This window comes from Pelodiscus sinensis, chromosome 13 (assembly GCF_049634645.1).
Source record: "Pelodiscus sinensis isolate JC-2024 chromosome 13, ASM4963464v1, whole genome shotgun sequence".
NCBI classification, from domain to species: domain Eukaryota; kingdom Metazoa; phylum Chordata; order Testudines; family Trionychidae; genus Pelodiscus; species Pelodiscus sinensis.
In genome coordinates, this window is record NC_134723.1 from 17,376,182 (window position 1) to 17,395,274 (window position 19,093).

Below are 19,093 nucleotides of genomic sequence, written 5' to 3' on the forward strand. Positions count from 1 at the left end.
CCAGAGGCTGCTGCCAGAGAAGCCTCCTCTACTCCTCCCCACTGCTGGTTCTGTTACAGGCAGTGGTGGGGGGCAGGTGGCACCTCAGAGATGGTGCTGGGGGGGAAAACCGGCTTTTAAGATGGCTTCCCCCGCACTGGCTCTTGTCCCTCCTTCCCCCTCTGTCTCATACAGAGGCAGCAAGGGAGGGGGGGAGTGAATAGTCTAGTGCTCCACTTAACTACCCCATAAGCTTTTGCTTATCAGGTAGCTGAATAGTTGATTACTCACTCACATCCCTAGTTGGAAAGACTAGATGACCCAATACTTTTTTCTACCTCTAATTCACACATCAAGAAATCAAAACAATAACTAGGTCTCACACAATTTCAATCTTATATGTCAAGAGCTGAGTAAAATCTGTTCCTAACTTCACTTTCCTAACTACTTCCTTGTGTAGGCAGTAATGTACTTCTGTAATTACATTTCACCTGTACCCTGGTGCTTGAAATACCTACCTCTTATCCCACAGGTGCTTAAAATATTATATTTTGTAAAATGCTTAGAGAGGAATAGATGTATAAGACATCTCAAAAAGCAATAATGAACTTTCTAGTATGTGTAAATGACATTTCTGTCCAAAATATCATACGTAAACAAACCACAGTGAAAGAGAAATGAAGATCAAAATGGAAGGCTCCTTACACTCAAGCAGTCATGATATTAGGTATACACAGACTAAACAATTCCTTAAGGCCTCTAGGCAGTTCAGGGGGCCCCAATTTAGAACTATTCCCCCAAATACTATTAATCTTAGATAACGTAGGCGTTTTAACATGTGTACTGAAGTGCTGTGTTGGTGGATTGTCTGGCCTGCGTAAATAATACAATTACGTTACTGGCTGGGTTGAAGTTTCTGTAACCTGAAACCAGGTAGAGGTTACAGGCTTACTTCACACAGAGGCCGGTCCCTTATGCCCTACATGTAGGTGGGTGGCCTGGCTCAGGGCTCCCCATGGGCAGGCACCGCCTCTGGCTTTAAAGACCTGTCACGGTCGGAAGCAGCCGGTCCGGTCTCAGGGCTACGAACCGAGGTTTCACAGGCAGCTCACTCTGCTGCTGGAGGCGGCTCAGCCGGCCACGGGAACCAGGCCCTGCGTCCGGGGCAGCCAGCGGGCAGGGGGCGCTGTATGCCAGGGGTTACACGGCGGGCCTCAGCACTACCGCCCGAGGGAGGAAGGGACCAAGTCACAAGGTGTAGACCCGGAAGCCGCATCGGGCCGAGGCACCACTGAGTTTCCGGAAGACTCGCACCAGAGCGTCGTCCCGTTGCCCCAGCACGTCCGCGGAGTCCGTCCATCCTTCCTTCCGCTTGGGGTTTCCCCTGTCTGAGCGGCCGCCCCCGAGCGGCAGGCGGCGGCGCTGCACCCTTCTCGGCGGCTGCCTCGGGCCGGGATATCTATGGGGCGAAACGCGATGCAATGAACCCGAGAGCGGGCGAGACAGCGACAAGCGCGGCGGACACACACTGGGGCCGCTCCATGGGGTCTCGGCTGCAGTAGGAGCGGCTCCCTCCGGGTACGATCCGCCACCGCTCCCCCTCAGGCCTCCGCAGGAGGATGGCGACAGCGGCCGCCCCGACCCAGCTGGAAGCCGGTAGGTATCGCTGGCAGGGGACGCGGGCGGCGCTCCCCGCCTGGTGTCCCCTTCTCAGCGCCTCCCCTTCTCCTCCGCAGAGCTCTACTACCTGATCGCCCGGTTCCTGCAGTCTGGACCCTGCAGGAAATCCGCCCAGGTGAGCGGTCAGCGCGGGGCTCCGGCCGGGCCGGCCCCGCCGCCGGGGTGAACGGGGGGACGGGGCCGGGCGGCGGAGCCGCCGCTCGCTCTCCGGGTGCCGGACTCACGTCCTTTGTGTCTCTCCCCAGGTACTGGTGGAGGAGCTGGAAGCGCACCAGGTAGGAGCTGCGGGCTGGGACGCGCGGGTGGGTGTCGCCCGGCCCCGCAACGGGGCCCCCTCCAGCTCTCGGACCATTCGGGCAGCAGCGGGGAGGGATCCAAGATGCCCCGCGGGGGGCGCTTCTCCAGCTGCTACCCGCGCGGGGGTGGGCAGGGCCTAGGAACGGGAAAAAGATCACCCCCCGTCTGGGGCCGGGCCGCGGAGGGGCCGGGGCGCGGGGCAGGGCTGGCTGGGAAGTGACTGGGGGAGGTGCGGGAGTGGCCGTGCCTGCGCTGACTGCCCCCTCCCCTGCCGCAGCTGATCCCCCGCCGCCTGGACTGGCAGGGCAAGGAGCACCGCCGGAGCTTCGAGGATCTGGTGAGTGAAGTTTCGCTCCAACTTCCCCGCAAGTTCCCCCGCCCGGACGCCGCTCCCCACCGTGGGGTGAGCGCTGAGCCCGGGGGTGGGGTGGGGCGGGGGGCGGCCGCCTCGCTGATCACTGACCGAGGGGGGGAGGTTACTGCCCCGGACGCGTGTGTGTGGGAGGCTGCGAGAGAGGAGCCTGTTGTGAGGGTTATCTGAGGGCACGAGAAGGAATGGGGGAAGGGGGAGCTTAGCGAATAGCACAGCACTTAACAAGCTGTAGTTCCGTGTTTGGGAATGGAAGCTGCCTTCTGATTGGCTGCAGCTCCAAAATACGGGAACTGAGGACAGGGCCCGTGTTTTTTGCGTCGAGGGTGGGGAGACACCCTGGCTCTGGCACCGTGGGAGGTTGGGGAGGGGGACAGTTGGCGCCCAGGGGTCACTTAATATGACTGAGTAATAATCCCGTGGGCCGCTTGGCAGTTGTGACACTATCACCAGCACGTCTTTGGCCTAGGGTTTCAAAGCACTGAGATGCTGTCACCTTTAAATGTGGTTTTATCACTTTTTAGCAAACGTAACAGCTATAATAATATTTCCTCTTTTAAAAACAGTTCAGTGTAAACAGTTCCTCCCCCCATAAAAACAAGAAATAAACATCCGTCTTCCCCAAAACCCAGCCATTGCCACCAACAGTAACTTGTCAATGGAACCATCAGTAAACAAAATGATACTCTCCCCATTGATTGCTCTTGTCCCAATGAGAGGAAATGCTAAGCGTAAACAAAAATAGATTTTTTTTAATTGAAAGAACTTCCCAGAAATCTAATGTTACTAGTCAGATAAAGAGTCACATAAGATGCTGTTGTAGCTTTTTAACATCCTGAGAATGTTCTCTGTGATGTAAGACAGAAGCACTCCCAGTTTACTAGTGAACTGAAAGGCAGAGAGCTTAAGTGTCATACAGGAAATCATTGGATAAATACTGCATTATGATTAAAAGATCATAGAGCTGGAAGAGACCTCAGGAGGTCATCAAGCCTGGCCCCCTGCCCAAGGCAGGATCAATCCCAACTAAATCAATCCAGCCAGGGTTTTGTCAAGCTGAGATTTAAAAACCTCTAGGGATGGAGATTCCACCACCTCCCTAGGTAACCAGTACTTCACCACTCTCCTAGTGAAATAGTTTCTCCTAATGTCCAACCTAGACCTCTCCCACTGTAACTTGAGACCAATGCTCCTTGTTCTGCCATCCGTCACTACTGTTAACAGCCTCTCTCCATCCTCTTTGGAACCTCTCTTCAGGAAATTGAAGGCTGCTATCAAATCCCCCCCCCCCTCAGTCTTCTCTTCTGCAGATTAAACAAACCCAAATCCCTCAGTCTCTCCTCATAGGTCATGTCCTCCAGTCCCCTAATCATGTTGGTCGCCCTCCGCTGGGTCCTCTCCAATGGGTTCACATCCTTTCTATAGTGGGGGGCCCAAAACAGGACACAATACTCCTTGTTCCTGGCCTATGCACAATCCATCACACCACATCGGCGATTGACTACATATTTAAGCAATAAATCCTGCACAAGATCACTTAAATGTTTTAGGGAGATGTTGTAAAAATATGAAATGTTGCATATTATAATTATTACATCCAGAGAATCCACATGCAGACACACAAAGTCGTTAGAATAGTAATAGAGATGTAGCCGTGTTAGTCTGGTCTTGCTGAAATGAAAGAAAGAACTATGCAGCACTTTAAAGACTAACAGGATGGTTTATTAGGTGATGAGCTTTCGTGGGCCAGACCCACTTCCTCTGATCAAATTGCTGAAGAAAATTGGCGTGACTATATATACCAATCCCTTTGGTATATATGGTCACGTGAATTTTCTTCCACAGTTGGATCTGAGGAAGTGGGTCTGGCCCACGAAAGCTCATCACCTAATAAACCATCCTGTTAGTCTTTAAAGTGCTGCATAGTCCTGTCTTTTGTTTCAAAGAAATCAGAGAGAGTGACTGGTTACTGGAGAGATTGAGTCCCCTCTGCAGTGCTGCTACTTATGGCCTTTAGGCGGTTGGTAGCACCTGTAGCTCCTGTTGACTTCCAATGAAATACTTGGCCATTAGGCCCCTGAAAGCTCTCTAGCTCTAATTTTCAGAAATGGAAGGCATCTGCAGTTCCTGCTGACTATACATTAAGTTGGGGGTGGGGAGGTGGGAAGGGAAGAGGGGGCTCTATGGAAGTAGCAAAGATTGATAGAATTGAGATTTCTCTCCCTTTGGAAAATGCTTCCCCTTTAAAATTACCAGGAGTTACAGTAAAGCTTTACACGAATATAGAGCTTTCAGTACTTAAAATCATTCTTATTAATTTTCACAACACCCTTATTTTACACACACATGAACCTGATCTGCACTGCCTCTCTATTAGACAGTTAAAATAAGCACCTGTTTCCTCTCCCACCCCACAAATTATGATAATGGTGTGGAAGAGTAATGTGGTATTGCTCAAGCTTCATTATATTGTTACTGACTGAGAGTTTTTCATGTGGTAGGGACCCCTGGAATAATATCTTTGAAGTTAAATTAAAAAATGGGAACTCTGCCTTAAAGAGGGCGAATTGTGGCATCCATACTTTGCGGCTTTTCTTTTCCCTAAGCTTATGGAGAGTCAAAGGAGAATATCATGTTCCTATGTCAGATGGTAGCCCAGCCTGACATTTTAAACTGAAGGAAAGGGAGTAAATACTTTGGTGAATATAATTTCCGTGCAGTTTTTTTTTTAATCATAGGAATCCGGTATCTAGCTACTAGGTTATTTCATGTTTGCTCTGCAGTTTATATCTGTCACTGAGACAAATACTAACAGTAAAGGAGACCAAATCTGATTTCAGGCATACATGGCATTTTCTTTTACAGTAATTTTAATCTTTGTGTTTTTGTTCTTTACATTAGTCAGTCCATCCACACTTTATGAAGCATGTTGGGACATCTCTGGATTATGTTGTTTGTTCATCTAATGGCATTTTTTTGAAGCTACATAAAATTATTGAAAATTTTAACCTTGTATTAGAAAAATGAAGACAATAAATTGCAGGTAGGGTGAAAAAAGCTGATGAGAAGAAACAAGGTTTACAAATTGGGTGGAGTCATTGTGATTTCTGTATTTTAATAGGCAATTAAAATTGTGCTTTCTGACTTATAAATAGGCTGGAAATTTCCCTCATTTGCTTTATATGTTAATATACTTAAACCTCCATATTTTGGGTGTCCCTAATCTGGGAACATCCATGATATGAAGGAGGAAGCGGCTCAGGGCACTGCTGCTGCCTCTTCTCCTCCCCCAAGCTGGGGGAATGGTAGGACAGTGATGTGCTTCCCCTGTGGCTTTTCCCTGCCACTCCCAGGTGCGCCCCTGGAAGCGGCACGCCAGTATCCCACCCCTATTTCCCTCATGCCCAGATCCTATAGCGACTTCCCTGGTCCCGCAAAATTTTTAACCCTGTTTCCCCGGGTTGCAGAATTAGAGGTTCAAGTGTATCATGTATCTAGTTAAGGGTTACAGTAGAATAAAAGAATATAAATTAAATATTGTACAGTATTTGTAAATCTCTGTTATGGCTGCCTTGATGTTGTTCATTTTCTTCCTGTTAATTTTTTTCTATCAGTTCCCAGAATAAAGCTGTATCTCTCCTGAGAATGTTGGAGGAATGGATTTTCTCTAACCATCCACATTCAGGGTTTGATATAGTTGATGTCTGGATTTTTGAATGTATATTTGGACTAGCTGTTTGGCCTCAAATATTCATTTAAATATATTGTTGAGACCAATGATGAACTTCGTTTTATTAGTCTTTCTTGGAAATGTAATTGGAGATCTTGGAGATGTAGTTTTTCTTACCTGTCGCTGCTTACTGATCATTTACACATTAAAAAGGTTGCAGGATCACTGCTCCTTCATGCTGATGTCAATATTGAGAATATTAATTTTAAGGGTGAATTGCAAAGGAAGAGCTTTTATTTTTGCTTGTTCTCATAGTATATAAAGAGTGGCTTCTTTTATTTTTTTCTTTTAAAAAGTTTTGGCTTCCTTCCTGTCTCTTCTGAATCTTTAAAAAAAAAAAAAAAACCTATCAAATCTTGTTCTCCCCTGTTCTTGGTGCAGAACCTTTTAGAAATCTTGTGTCTCATTTGAATATAGGAGTTGTTTTGAATTTTGTATGGAAAAAAAAAGTTTCTCCTAAATGATAGGAGCTTGAATTGTTTTTTAGAGTCTAACTAAATATTTGGCTTTTGGGAATTGACCAGAGGTATAACTAAAAACCTGGTTTGTAGACTTTCTCTCTTACAACTCCCATTAAAAGGAAAATTATAAGCAGTTGTTAAAAGTACATTTTAAAAACAAGATTTTTGTCTTAAATTTTAGGGGAAAAGATGCTGTCTGATCTATATCTTAAACAGGGACAAGAGAAGTCTGATTAATTGTTGTTTTCAATCTGCTCAGACTTGTGTGTTATATCCAAAATTTACTGAATTTCTGTGAAGATTTTATTTTTTTATTCTGTTTGGACCTTGTACTTAATTGTCAGATAATGAGGCATAAGAAGAATGATTACAATTCTTACTTACATTTTTAAACATACTCTCTGAACAACAACAACAACCACCAAAAAACCCTATATAGAGATTTCTGCCAAGTGTGCATGTGTACAATGTTTTGTTGAAAAGATGAGTGATGGAAACAACAACTTTAGGAACTTTTACACAAGTGCTGTGACTAATACTGTGCATCTACTTGCATATGTTACACGAGCAACTAGGGTATGTCTCTTAAGTGCTTAGAGTTAATTGACAAGCAGTAATTTGAGGGGAGGGGTAAGGTCTAGTGAATATACCTGCTTGGTTAGTGTGAGGGCTAATTATCCCAGATGCCTTACCTCTTCTGTAATGGCTCTAGCTGACTGCTCTGACAGGTTTTGTTTGTTGCATTTAAAATAGATTGGCTGTGGTCTGGTTTCTGATGTGCTGTATTATTTAGTTAGAGTCAGGGAGAATTGATTTAAATAAAGATGATTTAAATCATTGATATAAATTAGGGATGTTAGATATCAGGTAATAGAATAGTCAAGTAACCACATGCATTCTTAGCAGTTACTTGACTATTCCATAGTCCCTAGGGGTGGAGCCAGCAGCCGGTGTGTTCCAGCCCCACTCCCAGGGAGCTACCTGCCCCCTCATGCTGCTGCCTCTCTATTAGAGGCAGCAGCGTAGGGTGCCAGGCAGGACCTGGGTCTTCGAGGGGATCCAGTTTAAAAATCAGCTCCCTGCGCAGACCAGCTGCATGATAGAGAGGCAGCCACATTGGGAGGCAAGAGCCCTTGTCTGTGGGGGCGGGTCTAAGCTCCCCACAGACAGAGGTTGTTCTACTGCGGACAGTGGCTGCTCTGGGAGAGGCGGAGCAGCCACTGTCCGCGGGGAACTCAGCCCCCCTGAAGACGGGCTGCTTTGCAGCAGCTTCCACTGCCCGCCCTTCCTCGCTGCTGCTGCCTCTGATGGGGGAGAAGGGGAAGCAGGCAGTACCAGCTCCTGCTCCCCCCCTCTTGCTGCCTCTGATATAGAGGCAGCAAGCGAGCGGGGGGCATGTGGATAATTAACAAGATTAACCGATAAGCCTAGGCTTATCTGTTAATCGTCTAGTCGACTACTTGTTGACATCCCTAATTTAAATTACCCACCCCAATCATTGATTTAAATTAAGTTACCAAAAAAGCTGAGACTGTGCTTAGAGTGCACTTAATTTTGGAGCAAGCCCGATTCAATTAACTGGCGCTTCTGTTTTTTGAGAAAACAAGTATGGAATAGGGTTACCTTGGAAAAGCTGAGTTGTGCTGAAGTAAAATAGGGAACAGACATTTGAAATCACCTTTATGGTGTCTGGCTATGATATTCCAAAATAAGGGTCATGCATTACGTATATAAAATAAGAAAATGACACTCAGTGGCAACTGGCAACTCTAGATTTCTCTTACTGCAACTTTCTTTATTGTATACCTGGGCAATGGTTAACTAGTTTTAGAATCTAAGTTACCTTAGCTAATCCTTATGGCTTAACTTTTTTTTTTTATTCTAGCAACATCCAACACAGCAAACAACTTGGGAATTTACTTTTCAAATCACACTTATATTAAAAGTCACAAAATCTTGAGAAGGGACTCATTCAAAGTGAATTATTTAAGTTGCTAACCAGTTGATCCACTCAGCCGTATCCACGTCTTCATCCACATTGTTTTCTCCCAATAAGTAGTTTTCCTTATGAGGTTTCATTGTTGCAGCTAGGGCCTTCATCATCATCTTGCATTGCTTACACTTGCCACATTTTCCTTTTTTACGCAGGGAATGAATTTCTTCAACATATTCCCAAATAGGGTCTCTCTTATGCCATGATAGTTTTTCTGTGGTAAAAGTGTTGGGGAATATAGGAAGCTTTGTGTACTGAATAATGTCATTCCTTTTTCTTTCCAGTCCACTTCTCCATTCCTTTCTGTGCTGCCTCCATCCTTCCCTATATATTGTCTCTCTGTCCTTAAAATAGTGTCTTAACTAACTCCTTTGCCATGATTGGCCAAGGTCCACCACCACATTCGCACAGAGTAAAAAAAATCCTATTCAGCTTATATCTTTCTTTGCTCATGTTACTTTTCAGTTTGCTGAGAAACCGACAGCCAAGAACTTTGAAAAAGCAAGAGCTAGTAGTTAGGCTGGACAGACTAGAGCCATTAATTTGTTTTTATGAGACTGTAAGTGTATGTGTAGCATGTTTGTGATGAGATTTAATTGTAACTTATTTTTAAATGAGAAATTTAGTGTGTTATTGAGGTTTTAAAGAAAATAAATCCAATTTAAATATGAAAAAATTGGATTTTTTAAGTATTTTTTAAAATTTATTTTTGTCCACCCTGATCTGTCTGTAGAATATGTGGACATGGTATCCAGGATTCACTACTGGTTTGGGTACTGATCCAGCAATTTTTTATTTTTTTATATATATAAAAGCATTTAGTTCAGTGGAACTTCAGGTCAATGAAAGGCTCTGCTAGTATGAAACAGATTGTAGGATTGGGACCCAAGTTTTTACACTGTCCATCTAAGTTGCTTAAAACTAGTTGTGTGATTGTCGGGTCACTATTGATAGTCAATTCCAATCCTCGCAAGAGAGAAAGGTATTGGAAATCATTGTACATAAGTTTGTTTGCCTCATCTCAAGAAAATAACATTGCTTGACCATAGGGTGCTTGCATTTTCAAACCTTTAATTTTAAGCGAAGGTGGTTGAGCACATGGTAGCTTTACAGCCACAGGTGGATTCGAACACCAGTTTAATCCTGGGTGAGTTCAAGATTCTGACCTTTCTTTTGAATTGAGACTTTACTCATCTGGTTCCTGCCTTATATGAGGGCTCGGCAACCTTTCTGGAGTGGCATGCCAAGATTTAACCCTCCTCTTCTGGGCCGCGCCACTCTCCTGGGTGTGGAGGAGGGGCTCTTTCCACGACGCGCCCTAATTGGTCTCCTGATGTGGGCTCTACTCCGTCTTTTTCTATGGGGAGAGGAGGAGCAGTGCATGCTTCCTTCCAAGCCAGATCTGGCGTGGAGCCTTGGAGCTTTCCAGGCCAGCCTGAGCTGCCAGATTTTGGCTTTCAGTGCATATGCATGCCTCCTTCCCCCCCTGCCCTATGCTGTCTGTGATTGGCTCCCATCCTGGAGCCTGGAGGCTGTGACAGACCTAGGAAAGTGCCTTGAAGTCACCAACCTAGGTGGAGAAAGGGATGGGGCCAAACTGCCATAATGGGCAGAGCAGCTGATGTATGTTATTTCCGCTTCTGCAAGCAGCGATGATACACGTGTAATGCCGCATTGTGCACCCTGTGGCGGTGTGAGAAAATGCGTAGACTCCCCTCTATGCCCAGCTCAGTCTCACGTCTGTGGGGCATGTGCAGTGAACAGGCTCCCGCTCGTTCCTTCATGCTTCCGCAGGAAGCCAGCTCTGGCACCAATCTTGGAAGGGAGCGGGGGCACAATGCTGGATAGCCAGCACAGGCTCCCTGTTGCGGGTTGGATGCAGCAAGGGGGAGCCTGTTCATTGTGCTTGCCACAGAAAATCATCTTGTATGCCAGCCCCCTGCCTTATATAATGATCAATTAGCTTTTTTGGTCCTTTTGCACTTAGTTGCTTTTTAATACGGTTGACTATTAATTGTTGCTTTGGCAGCCAAGGGAATTTGAGTTTGTGTAAAAGTCATAATACAGAGGGGGGAAATCTATCATTGATGACAACTGTCTATTCACAAGAAATTTGGTATGCAGGGTCTCTCTGAAAATGAGATGCTATTTCCTGTATTAAATACCTATGACTATGAGCGAAGTGAGAGCTCCTCAAAGAAGAAAGTGGGATTTCAGACCTTCTGATAAATATGCTAGTGAGATGCAAGTTACTACTTCCTGCACCACAAGTTCACTAAGTTAGTCTCTAATCTTATGCTCCATTAGGAGCCCAAAGGACTAATAGATAGTCTCTAATCTTAATGAGTTTTCCAAATGGATATGTTGGAACTATCCACTAGAGAGGTAAAAAACACGTAGAATAGTTAACCTGTTAAATGATTTGTTTAAGTGGATAACCACCGGCTGTGGGCAGCTGGGGACTGTTCCAGCCCCGTCATGGCCACTAGTGATGGGGGCTGCCCCTGGCCTGCCATGGCCCTGCTGGCTGGGCTGCCATGGGGGGCATCAGGCTCCGGTTAATCGGTAAGCATGTCAGTAAGGCATATGCTTACAGGTTACCCAGTTAACCTATAACAACCCTGTTGTCTACTCTCCATTTCTGGGAATAAAGAAGTCTTGCATGTGGATAGAAACTCATTTTCTTTTTTTCCCATTTATTGATCAGCCTCTTTCACAGACAGTGAGCAATGTTAAGAATTTAGTCACTTTTAAATTAATTATATTATGGTGACCCTTAATAGAATAGTATACTTTTGTGATGGAGACTTGATGGTTGAAGCTCCCTTCTAGCACTGGTTTCAGCTGTTCTTTTTCATTGCTTACTGCAGCTTGTTTGCTGACTAGTTTGGGCAATCGTGGTCCTGTTACATTCACAGTGTGTTCTTTATGCTGGCTGTTTATGAAGTGACAGATTAATTTTATTCAACTCCATTTGCTCTTTAAATCCTTAAATGTAATGAAAGCAGGATGTGGGGTATTGGGTGTGGCTTTACTGATGACCTCTTCCAGGAGCCTGATCTTGATATTAAATCCAGAATCTTCGGGAGAGCTCAATATTGTTGGTTGCTCTGAGTGCTATTTCTCCTTTTGAGAAGCAGTGGTTGCTTGGGTGGTGCTGAAGTGCATTGTGTTACATTGTAGTAGTTGTTAGAAAATCCTCCTTTTTCATGAGTTAATAGATGTTAGACATTACTTGTGGAAGTATATTGTTGAGAAAGTGACTCATGTTATGCCGGTATAATACCACTGCTGTTGACCAATTGGATCCAAATATCATGTATTAACCCATTTTATAAACTGTCCAGATTGAAACGTGGGGTGCTGTTTGTGTGCATATTGTTTCTTTTTAATAGATGGAATGTCAGAACTTAAAATAAGTAGTTAGGTCTGCTGTTTGGTGAAATGAAAAGACAAATTATAATATAGCAGAGTGAGGTAATACCTTTTATTGGCATAACTTCTTTTGGTGTGAGACACAAGCTTTTGAGATTACACAGAGCTCTTCTTCCATAGACTCATTTTAGTTGTTGAGCATTTCTTCTTAACATTAGAGCATGTGGGATATAAAATACATATGTTTGCAGTGTTGTAGTAGTAGTGTTAGGTCCCAGGATATTGGTGAGATGAATTTTGTTGAGGAAAAAGAAATGTACACAGAACACTTCTTCAGGACTGGAAAAAGTACTTGAAGTGCAAGATAGCAGTTACTGATACGTTGTATCCGTTTTCAAATCCACAGTATTTTATTGTGACTGCCCCTTGATTTGACCATTTAAAAAAAAAGTAGAAGCGACTGTGGTGTATGTTTTGGAAGAAAAATTTAAATTTAAAATCTAACAAATGTTAAGTGTATTCGAAGTAGTAAAAGTAAGACCAGCATAGGAAATTCCAGATGGCCAGATGCTACTTGCTTGCTATTCATACTGTCTAATGAAGACGATTATTTGCTTCATTTTGTCTTGGGTAATAGGCTATTTTTATTTAGGAAAGGGCAATATTGAAGAAGAATGCAGATGATTTTCTTAGGATGGGATATCTCACTTAATGTCAGGTCTTCATGGTACCCATTCACAACAGCTAAAAACTGAGCAGATAGACCTTGAAGTTATTGTAATGTTTTCAGGTTCCTCCCCCCCCCCCCCATTGTTTAGGTTTTATACAGAATGTGTTTGCAACAAGAGCATGGGGTTAAAATGTGGCAGGTGAGCAAGGCCATGGTTTCTTAGCTGAGTAATTTATTCTTATGTGAAAAGAATAAGCCTGTGTGTTAACGAGAATATCTGATTCCCAAATTGCACTCTGCTTACTCAGAGTACTGCATTGAAAACACTGAAGTTTGAGGTTTTGTTTATTCCTGTATGGCTTTCAAAGTTTTAAAGTAATCATGTAATAATAGCTTAAATCATAGTTTCAAGTGAGTTGACTAATGGCATGCTCTTACTGGTCAATTTTCTTAATGTCCAAGTTGCTTACAGGGCTCTCTTAGATAATATGAATCATACCCACTGTAAGTTTTAAAATGTTTTGTTCTTGCTTGTCTGTGTACTTACATTATTTAAATATGAACTGAATAAATGTTAAGTGAAAAGCTCAGATGAAGAAGAGAGAATTTTTTCTACCTTCCCCCCAAACGAAGGAAAACATAAAAATGTTATGTGTTGTTTCATGTGTTTTAGGTGGCAGCCAATGCGCACATCCCTCCAGATTACCTTCTGAAAATCTGTGAGAGAATTGGGCCCCTCTTAGACAAAGAGATTCCACAGAGTGTTCTTGGAGTGCAGACTTTACTAGGTGTGGGACGGCAATCTTTACTAAGGGCGGCAAAAGGTAAGATTTCAAATCCATATAATTACAGCTGACGTAAGCAATTTAAAAATTGATTAATATGTAATGCAGAGTATCTTCTGTGTTGTAGTCTAAGGCCTTTGCGTACTTAGATGAGAGGTTCTTGTGCTATTTGACTTGGTCAGTTTCTATTTTCTAATTTCAGGACTTCTGAAACAGAACTACTAGGACAAAGAGTGGCCTTCTCCATGGCCAGGTTTTCACTAGAAAAGTTTTGCCAGTATATCTATTCTGGCAGACTCTCCAAGTATAGATGAAGCATATAATGGCAAAATAGTGCATTCACTGATAGGGCTTATTCTAGTTCTAGAAGTGAAATGAGCTATACTGGAAAAAGCCTTTTTATGCCACTATAGCTGTGTGCACTAGGATTTCTGCCAGTACAACTTTGCAAAAAATCCATTGTCCCTAAATATGCCAAAGGTGGCACTGGCTTGAGATTATGTCTTCAGTAGCACTTTAGTCGATAAACCTTTTGTTGGTTGGGGTGTAAAAAAAATACCAAAAAGACACCCCATACCCTCACTGATATAAGTTCACTGGTGCTTTTGTCAGTGAAACTAATGCTGGTAAGATGCGGTTGTGGTGGTGGTATTATTTTTAACACCCCTGTCCAACAAATATTTTTCTGATAAAAGTGCTAGTGTAGACAATGCTGTGTCAGTCTAGAGCGGCTACATGGGAGATCATATATCAAAACAGCTGCAGTAAGAAGAGCCATTTCTATACTTGTAAGCCATCAGCTACTGCTATCCTGAGGACTGGGAATCTTGAAAGGTTGCTAGTAATGTATTAATTATATTATTCCATATTCTATTTTACTTCAGTATTTTATGGTTTGGGTTTCTTCACAAACTCAATATCCAAACTCCACCATATAATAGAAATAATCAGTCCCTGTTAACAGTAAGCCCCCTCCCCCATTGTTCTGTCCTATCAAACCTTCCTTTCCCTCTCCCTTTCAGTCCTTCAAGTTTTTTTTGTTTTTGTTTTTTTGTTTTTTTTTAAGTAGATGAGCTTTGCAGCATATAATGAAGGTCAACAGATTTGGATTACTTCAGAACAAGGAGGAGGCAAGCCCCAAAACAGTGGAAATTCACAGCGATTACCCTACTAGCAGTCTTAACTCTTGTAAATTGAGGAGACTAGTACAATAGTCAGTCAGAGGTGAAAGAGAACTTTTTGAAGAAAAGGCCACATATTGCCACTCATGAAAACAAATGTCAATAAAATCTTATACTGCCCCAGCATTTATTCTCTCTCTGCCATATATGATATAGAAAAATTATTTTAGAAATACTCAGTTATTTTAAAAGATGTTACCGAGACAGTGTTTAATATCCTTGGTTTTATAAAACTAGGCATCTAAGTTACTAAGTGAATGTGACTGTGCAACATTTAAAAGAAGAAATGAATAAATATAAGAGAGCCCTAAAAATAACCTCTAATACCTTGTATGTGTCTAGAAATGTTATAAAAGGTGAAAAGTTACAGTTCCTTCCATGGCTACAAGTGAGTGCTAGGTTCCACTGGGAATCTGGGAGTCTGCTCTTCCATTCAGATAATGTACATGGCTAATTCATGGGCTATCACTTTAAAATTGTCTTTTTAAGTACAGGATAAACTGTTGCAGGACCAGAGCTTAATCTTGCTTGTCTTGGGCCCTGGGCAGGCGTAATATGGTTGAAAAATTCCATATATGTAGGGAGAAGAAGAAAACATTTGGGTGGCAGGTTGATAATACAAAAAATGGTGGCTGTTTGAATCTGGAGCAGGAGTTAACAATGTTAGAATAAGTCTCAGACCATGTGATTATTGAGCAGAGCTCAGATGAGTCAGGCAAAAGTATAGGATAATGTGAAGACCCATTTGATGAATTCATTTATCACAGGGAATTTCTTTCATGTATTTGACTTTCGGTGTAGAGAAAGTATACTGGCCTTGTGCTGTTTGGTGGGTAAACAATATTTTCATTCTGAGAAGTAGTTGTTCTTATCCAGGACAGTCTTATGGATCTTTTAAAGTGCATTTGAATAATATAGATAATGACAGCAAATAGAGAGCATATACCTTTGCTCTAGAAAGCTTAAGATGTACTTCTATATGTAATTATTATACTAAGAGAAAGCTACAGTGGAATTTGGGTTGTGCTTAAATTTTTTTTAGATTTGTCTGGATTTGGACACTCAGTGCTAATGGATTCAATTGGTGTTGCATGATTCCAGCTATCAATGGCATTAGATGTCTGCTCCACAGCCCTTCCTCATCATAGCTCATTTCTCTTCTTCCAGATGGCCAATAATGGAAAATGCCCAACTCTGATTTCCAAGGCACTTTGTTAAACAGGCTCAGAAAATGCACTATTGTTTCCACTAGAGGGAAGGCTGTCTGAGGCCAACTGGCAGCCAAATAGCTGGAGAACCTTAAAAGAAAATGGCCTTAATTTAAAAAACAATGTTGAGAGAGAAAGAAAGAAATACGTGGCGAGAGTGTGCGTATTTCCATCAATTAAAATAAACCAGATTTGTTTAAACAAAAATCTTATCCACCCCAATCCCAAGTAGAAAGTGTGCATTTATACTGTTTCCCAAATATATCATATACTAGAACTTTTTAAATGCATATCAAGATGGAAAGTTGAGATTTTTAGTGCTCTTTTCTCATGATGTTTATGGAGTTTTATTATTACACTTATATTCTCTGCAATTTTTCCCCTCATCAAATTTAGAGATGTACATTCCAGGATGTATTAGGAAATGAGGGGATGAGCTTTTGGTGGTGTCAAATACCTCTGCAGGTCATTTTCTTGATCTACTGTTAATTTCACTGATCTAGATTGCAGACATACGCTATGGAAGGGATCTGCATTTGCAGCTCTACACAGAGGCCGACCTCCCGAATTACCTGTAAATTATGGGAAGCCACCAAATGTGGGTAAGTAACATCCCACTAAAATATAAAGTGTTTTGGGTATTTTTTGTATCTTTATCAGCTTTTCAATGGAACTTTTGTTTTTAATTCAGACGTTACTTTGTGTTTTCAGTCACTTGTTTTGATGAGTTTCAAGATGAACTCGTCCCAAAAGCTTTTGATTTATTCTATAAGTGTATTGTTTTTTCCATAAGTTTCTGTAGTTTGCTTTCTCATTTTTAAATGTGTGTGCATTCATGTGTGTATGTACATTAAATTATATTGTTGCCCCTCTGACAAGTGATGTACGTCCGAGCCTTACTTGTCAGCTTCCCTTTGGATGAAAAATCAGTGACTTGAAATTGGGGTATGTTTTTTTTTTCTCTCTGTCTCTCTCTGTCTCTCTCTCTCTCTCACATTCACACTAACACTCACAGTTGTGGTCAGAAACCACAAACAGGCAATATATTCTTTCAGGAATCTAAGCCAAAACAAAAGTGCCTGGTTCTCTGGGAACAATTCTGCCTCAAGAATTGATTACAGAGATTAAGACAGAGAGAACTGCTTGTTGCAGCTCCCTTAAGAAGAAAATGAATTGCAAAACTAAGAGCACAACCATTATCTCAATCTGAACAGCGCACACACTAAGAAAAAAAACTTTTATGATTGTGTATAATAGCACCAACTGGTAATTCCCACCATAGTTATGAGACGTGTAGGCATCAAAATGTTTAAGCCCATTTTACATAGCTGTATGCCTAATAAAGCATTCCTATCATTACACTGATATTTCCCTCTCCTCAACACTCCAAATGTGCTCTTATTCTGATATAAATAAGTGATTAAAAAAAAGCCAAAATAACAAAAAGGATGCTTATATCACAATATGAGTGACCACATTGGGTTTTGCATTTATATAAGTACAGTAAACTTCTGATAATCTGGCACAATTAGGACCCAGGGGGTGCCGGATTATCAGATATGCCGGACTATTGGAAGGGGGGGCTATGAGGGGTCTAGGGTGGTGTGGGGGGGGATGCCACCCCAGACCCTTCATAGCCCCCCTTTCTGATAGTCTGGCTCTGCCCCAGGCGTCCCTGATTCAGCCGCTGCTGGTCAGTTTCAGCAGCAACTGAATCAGGGACGCCTGGGGCAGAGCAGCTGGGGTGCTGCCAGATTGGTCCCGTAGCGCCGCCCCTCGGTTGGTCCCTCAGCCCTGAGGAGCAGCGCTATGGGACTAACCCGGCAGCACCCCAGCTGCTCTGCCCCCTGCTTCCCCAATTCAGCTGCTGGTTCAGCAGCGGCTGAATCAGGGAAGCTGGGCGCAGAGCAGCTCCAATTGTCTGGCAGTCGGAGCACTTCCGGGTTCCTGATGGTGCCGGACCACCAGGAGTGCCGGAGTATTGGATGCCGGACCAATGGAGTTTTACTGTATATGGATTTAAATTCACACTTCAGTTTATGCTGAAAATACTTTTCTGCATAGATGGGCTAAAACTTTCACCAGCCATTGTTACAGCAAACCAACTTGATGGCTTGCTGGAGGAAAAACAACTGTCCTCTGCTCACATCTTCTTTATTAGATTATTATTTATTTTATTTTTAAAAATGAATACATACATGCACACTGTTGTCTGCTGAGAACTCTACTGTCACCCTCGCTTTTTTAAAATATAACAAGTTCACAAACTGATCAGGGAAGGTTTCTAAGTTTCTTTAACATCCAGTTCAGTTGTTAATTTAAAATATCCACCTCAAAAATTCAGTGTTCTCTTTTATCTTCCTGTTTTTGTCTGGCAGCGGCAGCCTTGCACGTGGGGGGACTGGGAGTAGCAACCTGATGTATGTGAGGGACTTAGGGAGCAGGAGCTGGTGCTGGCAGCTTTGCAAGCTAGGGGCTGCTCCAGCCTGGCTGGAGCAGTGTCCGTTCCGCCCCTCCTCCCTCCCCCCAGCATCCCACTTAATCAGTTAACCAGTTAAACTTAAGGTCCAACTCATTAGTGATTACCTGGGATTTTACATTCCTAATTTATACAATTCTTATAGATGTAAATAGGAGTTATACTTATGTAAAGGCTTCTTGATCACACCCTTGATTAGACGATTCAGCTAATCAACATACAGCTTGTTTTGATAATTTGTATTACCATTAGTTAATCATAGTTAACACACCACATTTCTGATTCTTTCTTCATGGCTGTTACGTCCACGAGGTGTATTTTAACTTAGTGACATAACAATTGTAAAATGACTTTAAGAGAGTAAAAAGAAGAATAGTTTTGTTTTTCATGGTTAATATTTTTATGCATCCTTCCTGCTTCATCTCTTGTGATTTCTCTCTATTTCTGAATCTACCAGGGTAAAATGTTGTTAGAGGCAGTTATGTACATTTTCATTTGGATTTATTATATAAATATTGATGTATGGTTACAGAAAGCAGAAAAAGACCCTCTAAGTTGTATGTATGCATAATTTTTGTTAGATGAGATCAGGAACTTGGAATATAATAATGGTTCTCAACCGGGGGTATTTGTATCCCTGGGGGTACATGGAGGTCTTGCAGGAGGTACATCAACTCATTTAGATATTTATCTAGCTGTACACCAGAATACATAAAAAGCACTAACAAAGCTAGTGCAAAACTAAAATTTCAGACAATAACTTATTTATGCTACATTATATTATACACTGAAATGTAAGTACAATATTTATATTCTAATTGATTTATTACATGGTAGAAAGTAAGCAATCTTTCAGTAGTATTATTCAGTGACATTTTTACATCG

At 42.5% G+C, this 19,093-nt stretch overlaps 1 protein-coding gene across 1 annotated transcript in view; it reads left to right on the plus strand.

The window, feature by feature from the left end:
• Nucleotides 1–1,435: 1,435 nt before the first annotated feature.
• The window catches only part of BRWD3 (bromodomain and WD repeat domain containing 3), a 126,248-nt gene continuing 108,590 nt past the window's right edge, over nucleotides 1,436–19,093 (plus strand). Inside the window, exons 1-6 of the mRNA XM_075940777.1 lie at nucleotides 1,436–1,635; nucleotides 1,716–1,774; nucleotides 1,905–1,934; nucleotides 2,234–2,293; nucleotides 13,229–13,379; nucleotides 16,233–16,331. Of these exons, the coding sequence (XP_075796892.1) occupies nucleotides 1,599–1,635; nucleotides 1,716–1,774; nucleotides 1,905–1,934; nucleotides 2,234–2,293; nucleotides 13,229–13,379; nucleotides 16,233–16,331 (436 nt within the window). The 5' untranslated portion in view covers nucleotides 1,436–1,598. The remainder of the gene's footprint in view (nucleotides 1,636–1,715; nucleotides 1,775–1,904; nucleotides 1,935–2,233; nucleotides 2,294–13,228; nucleotides 13,380–16,232; nucleotides 16,332–19,093) is intronic.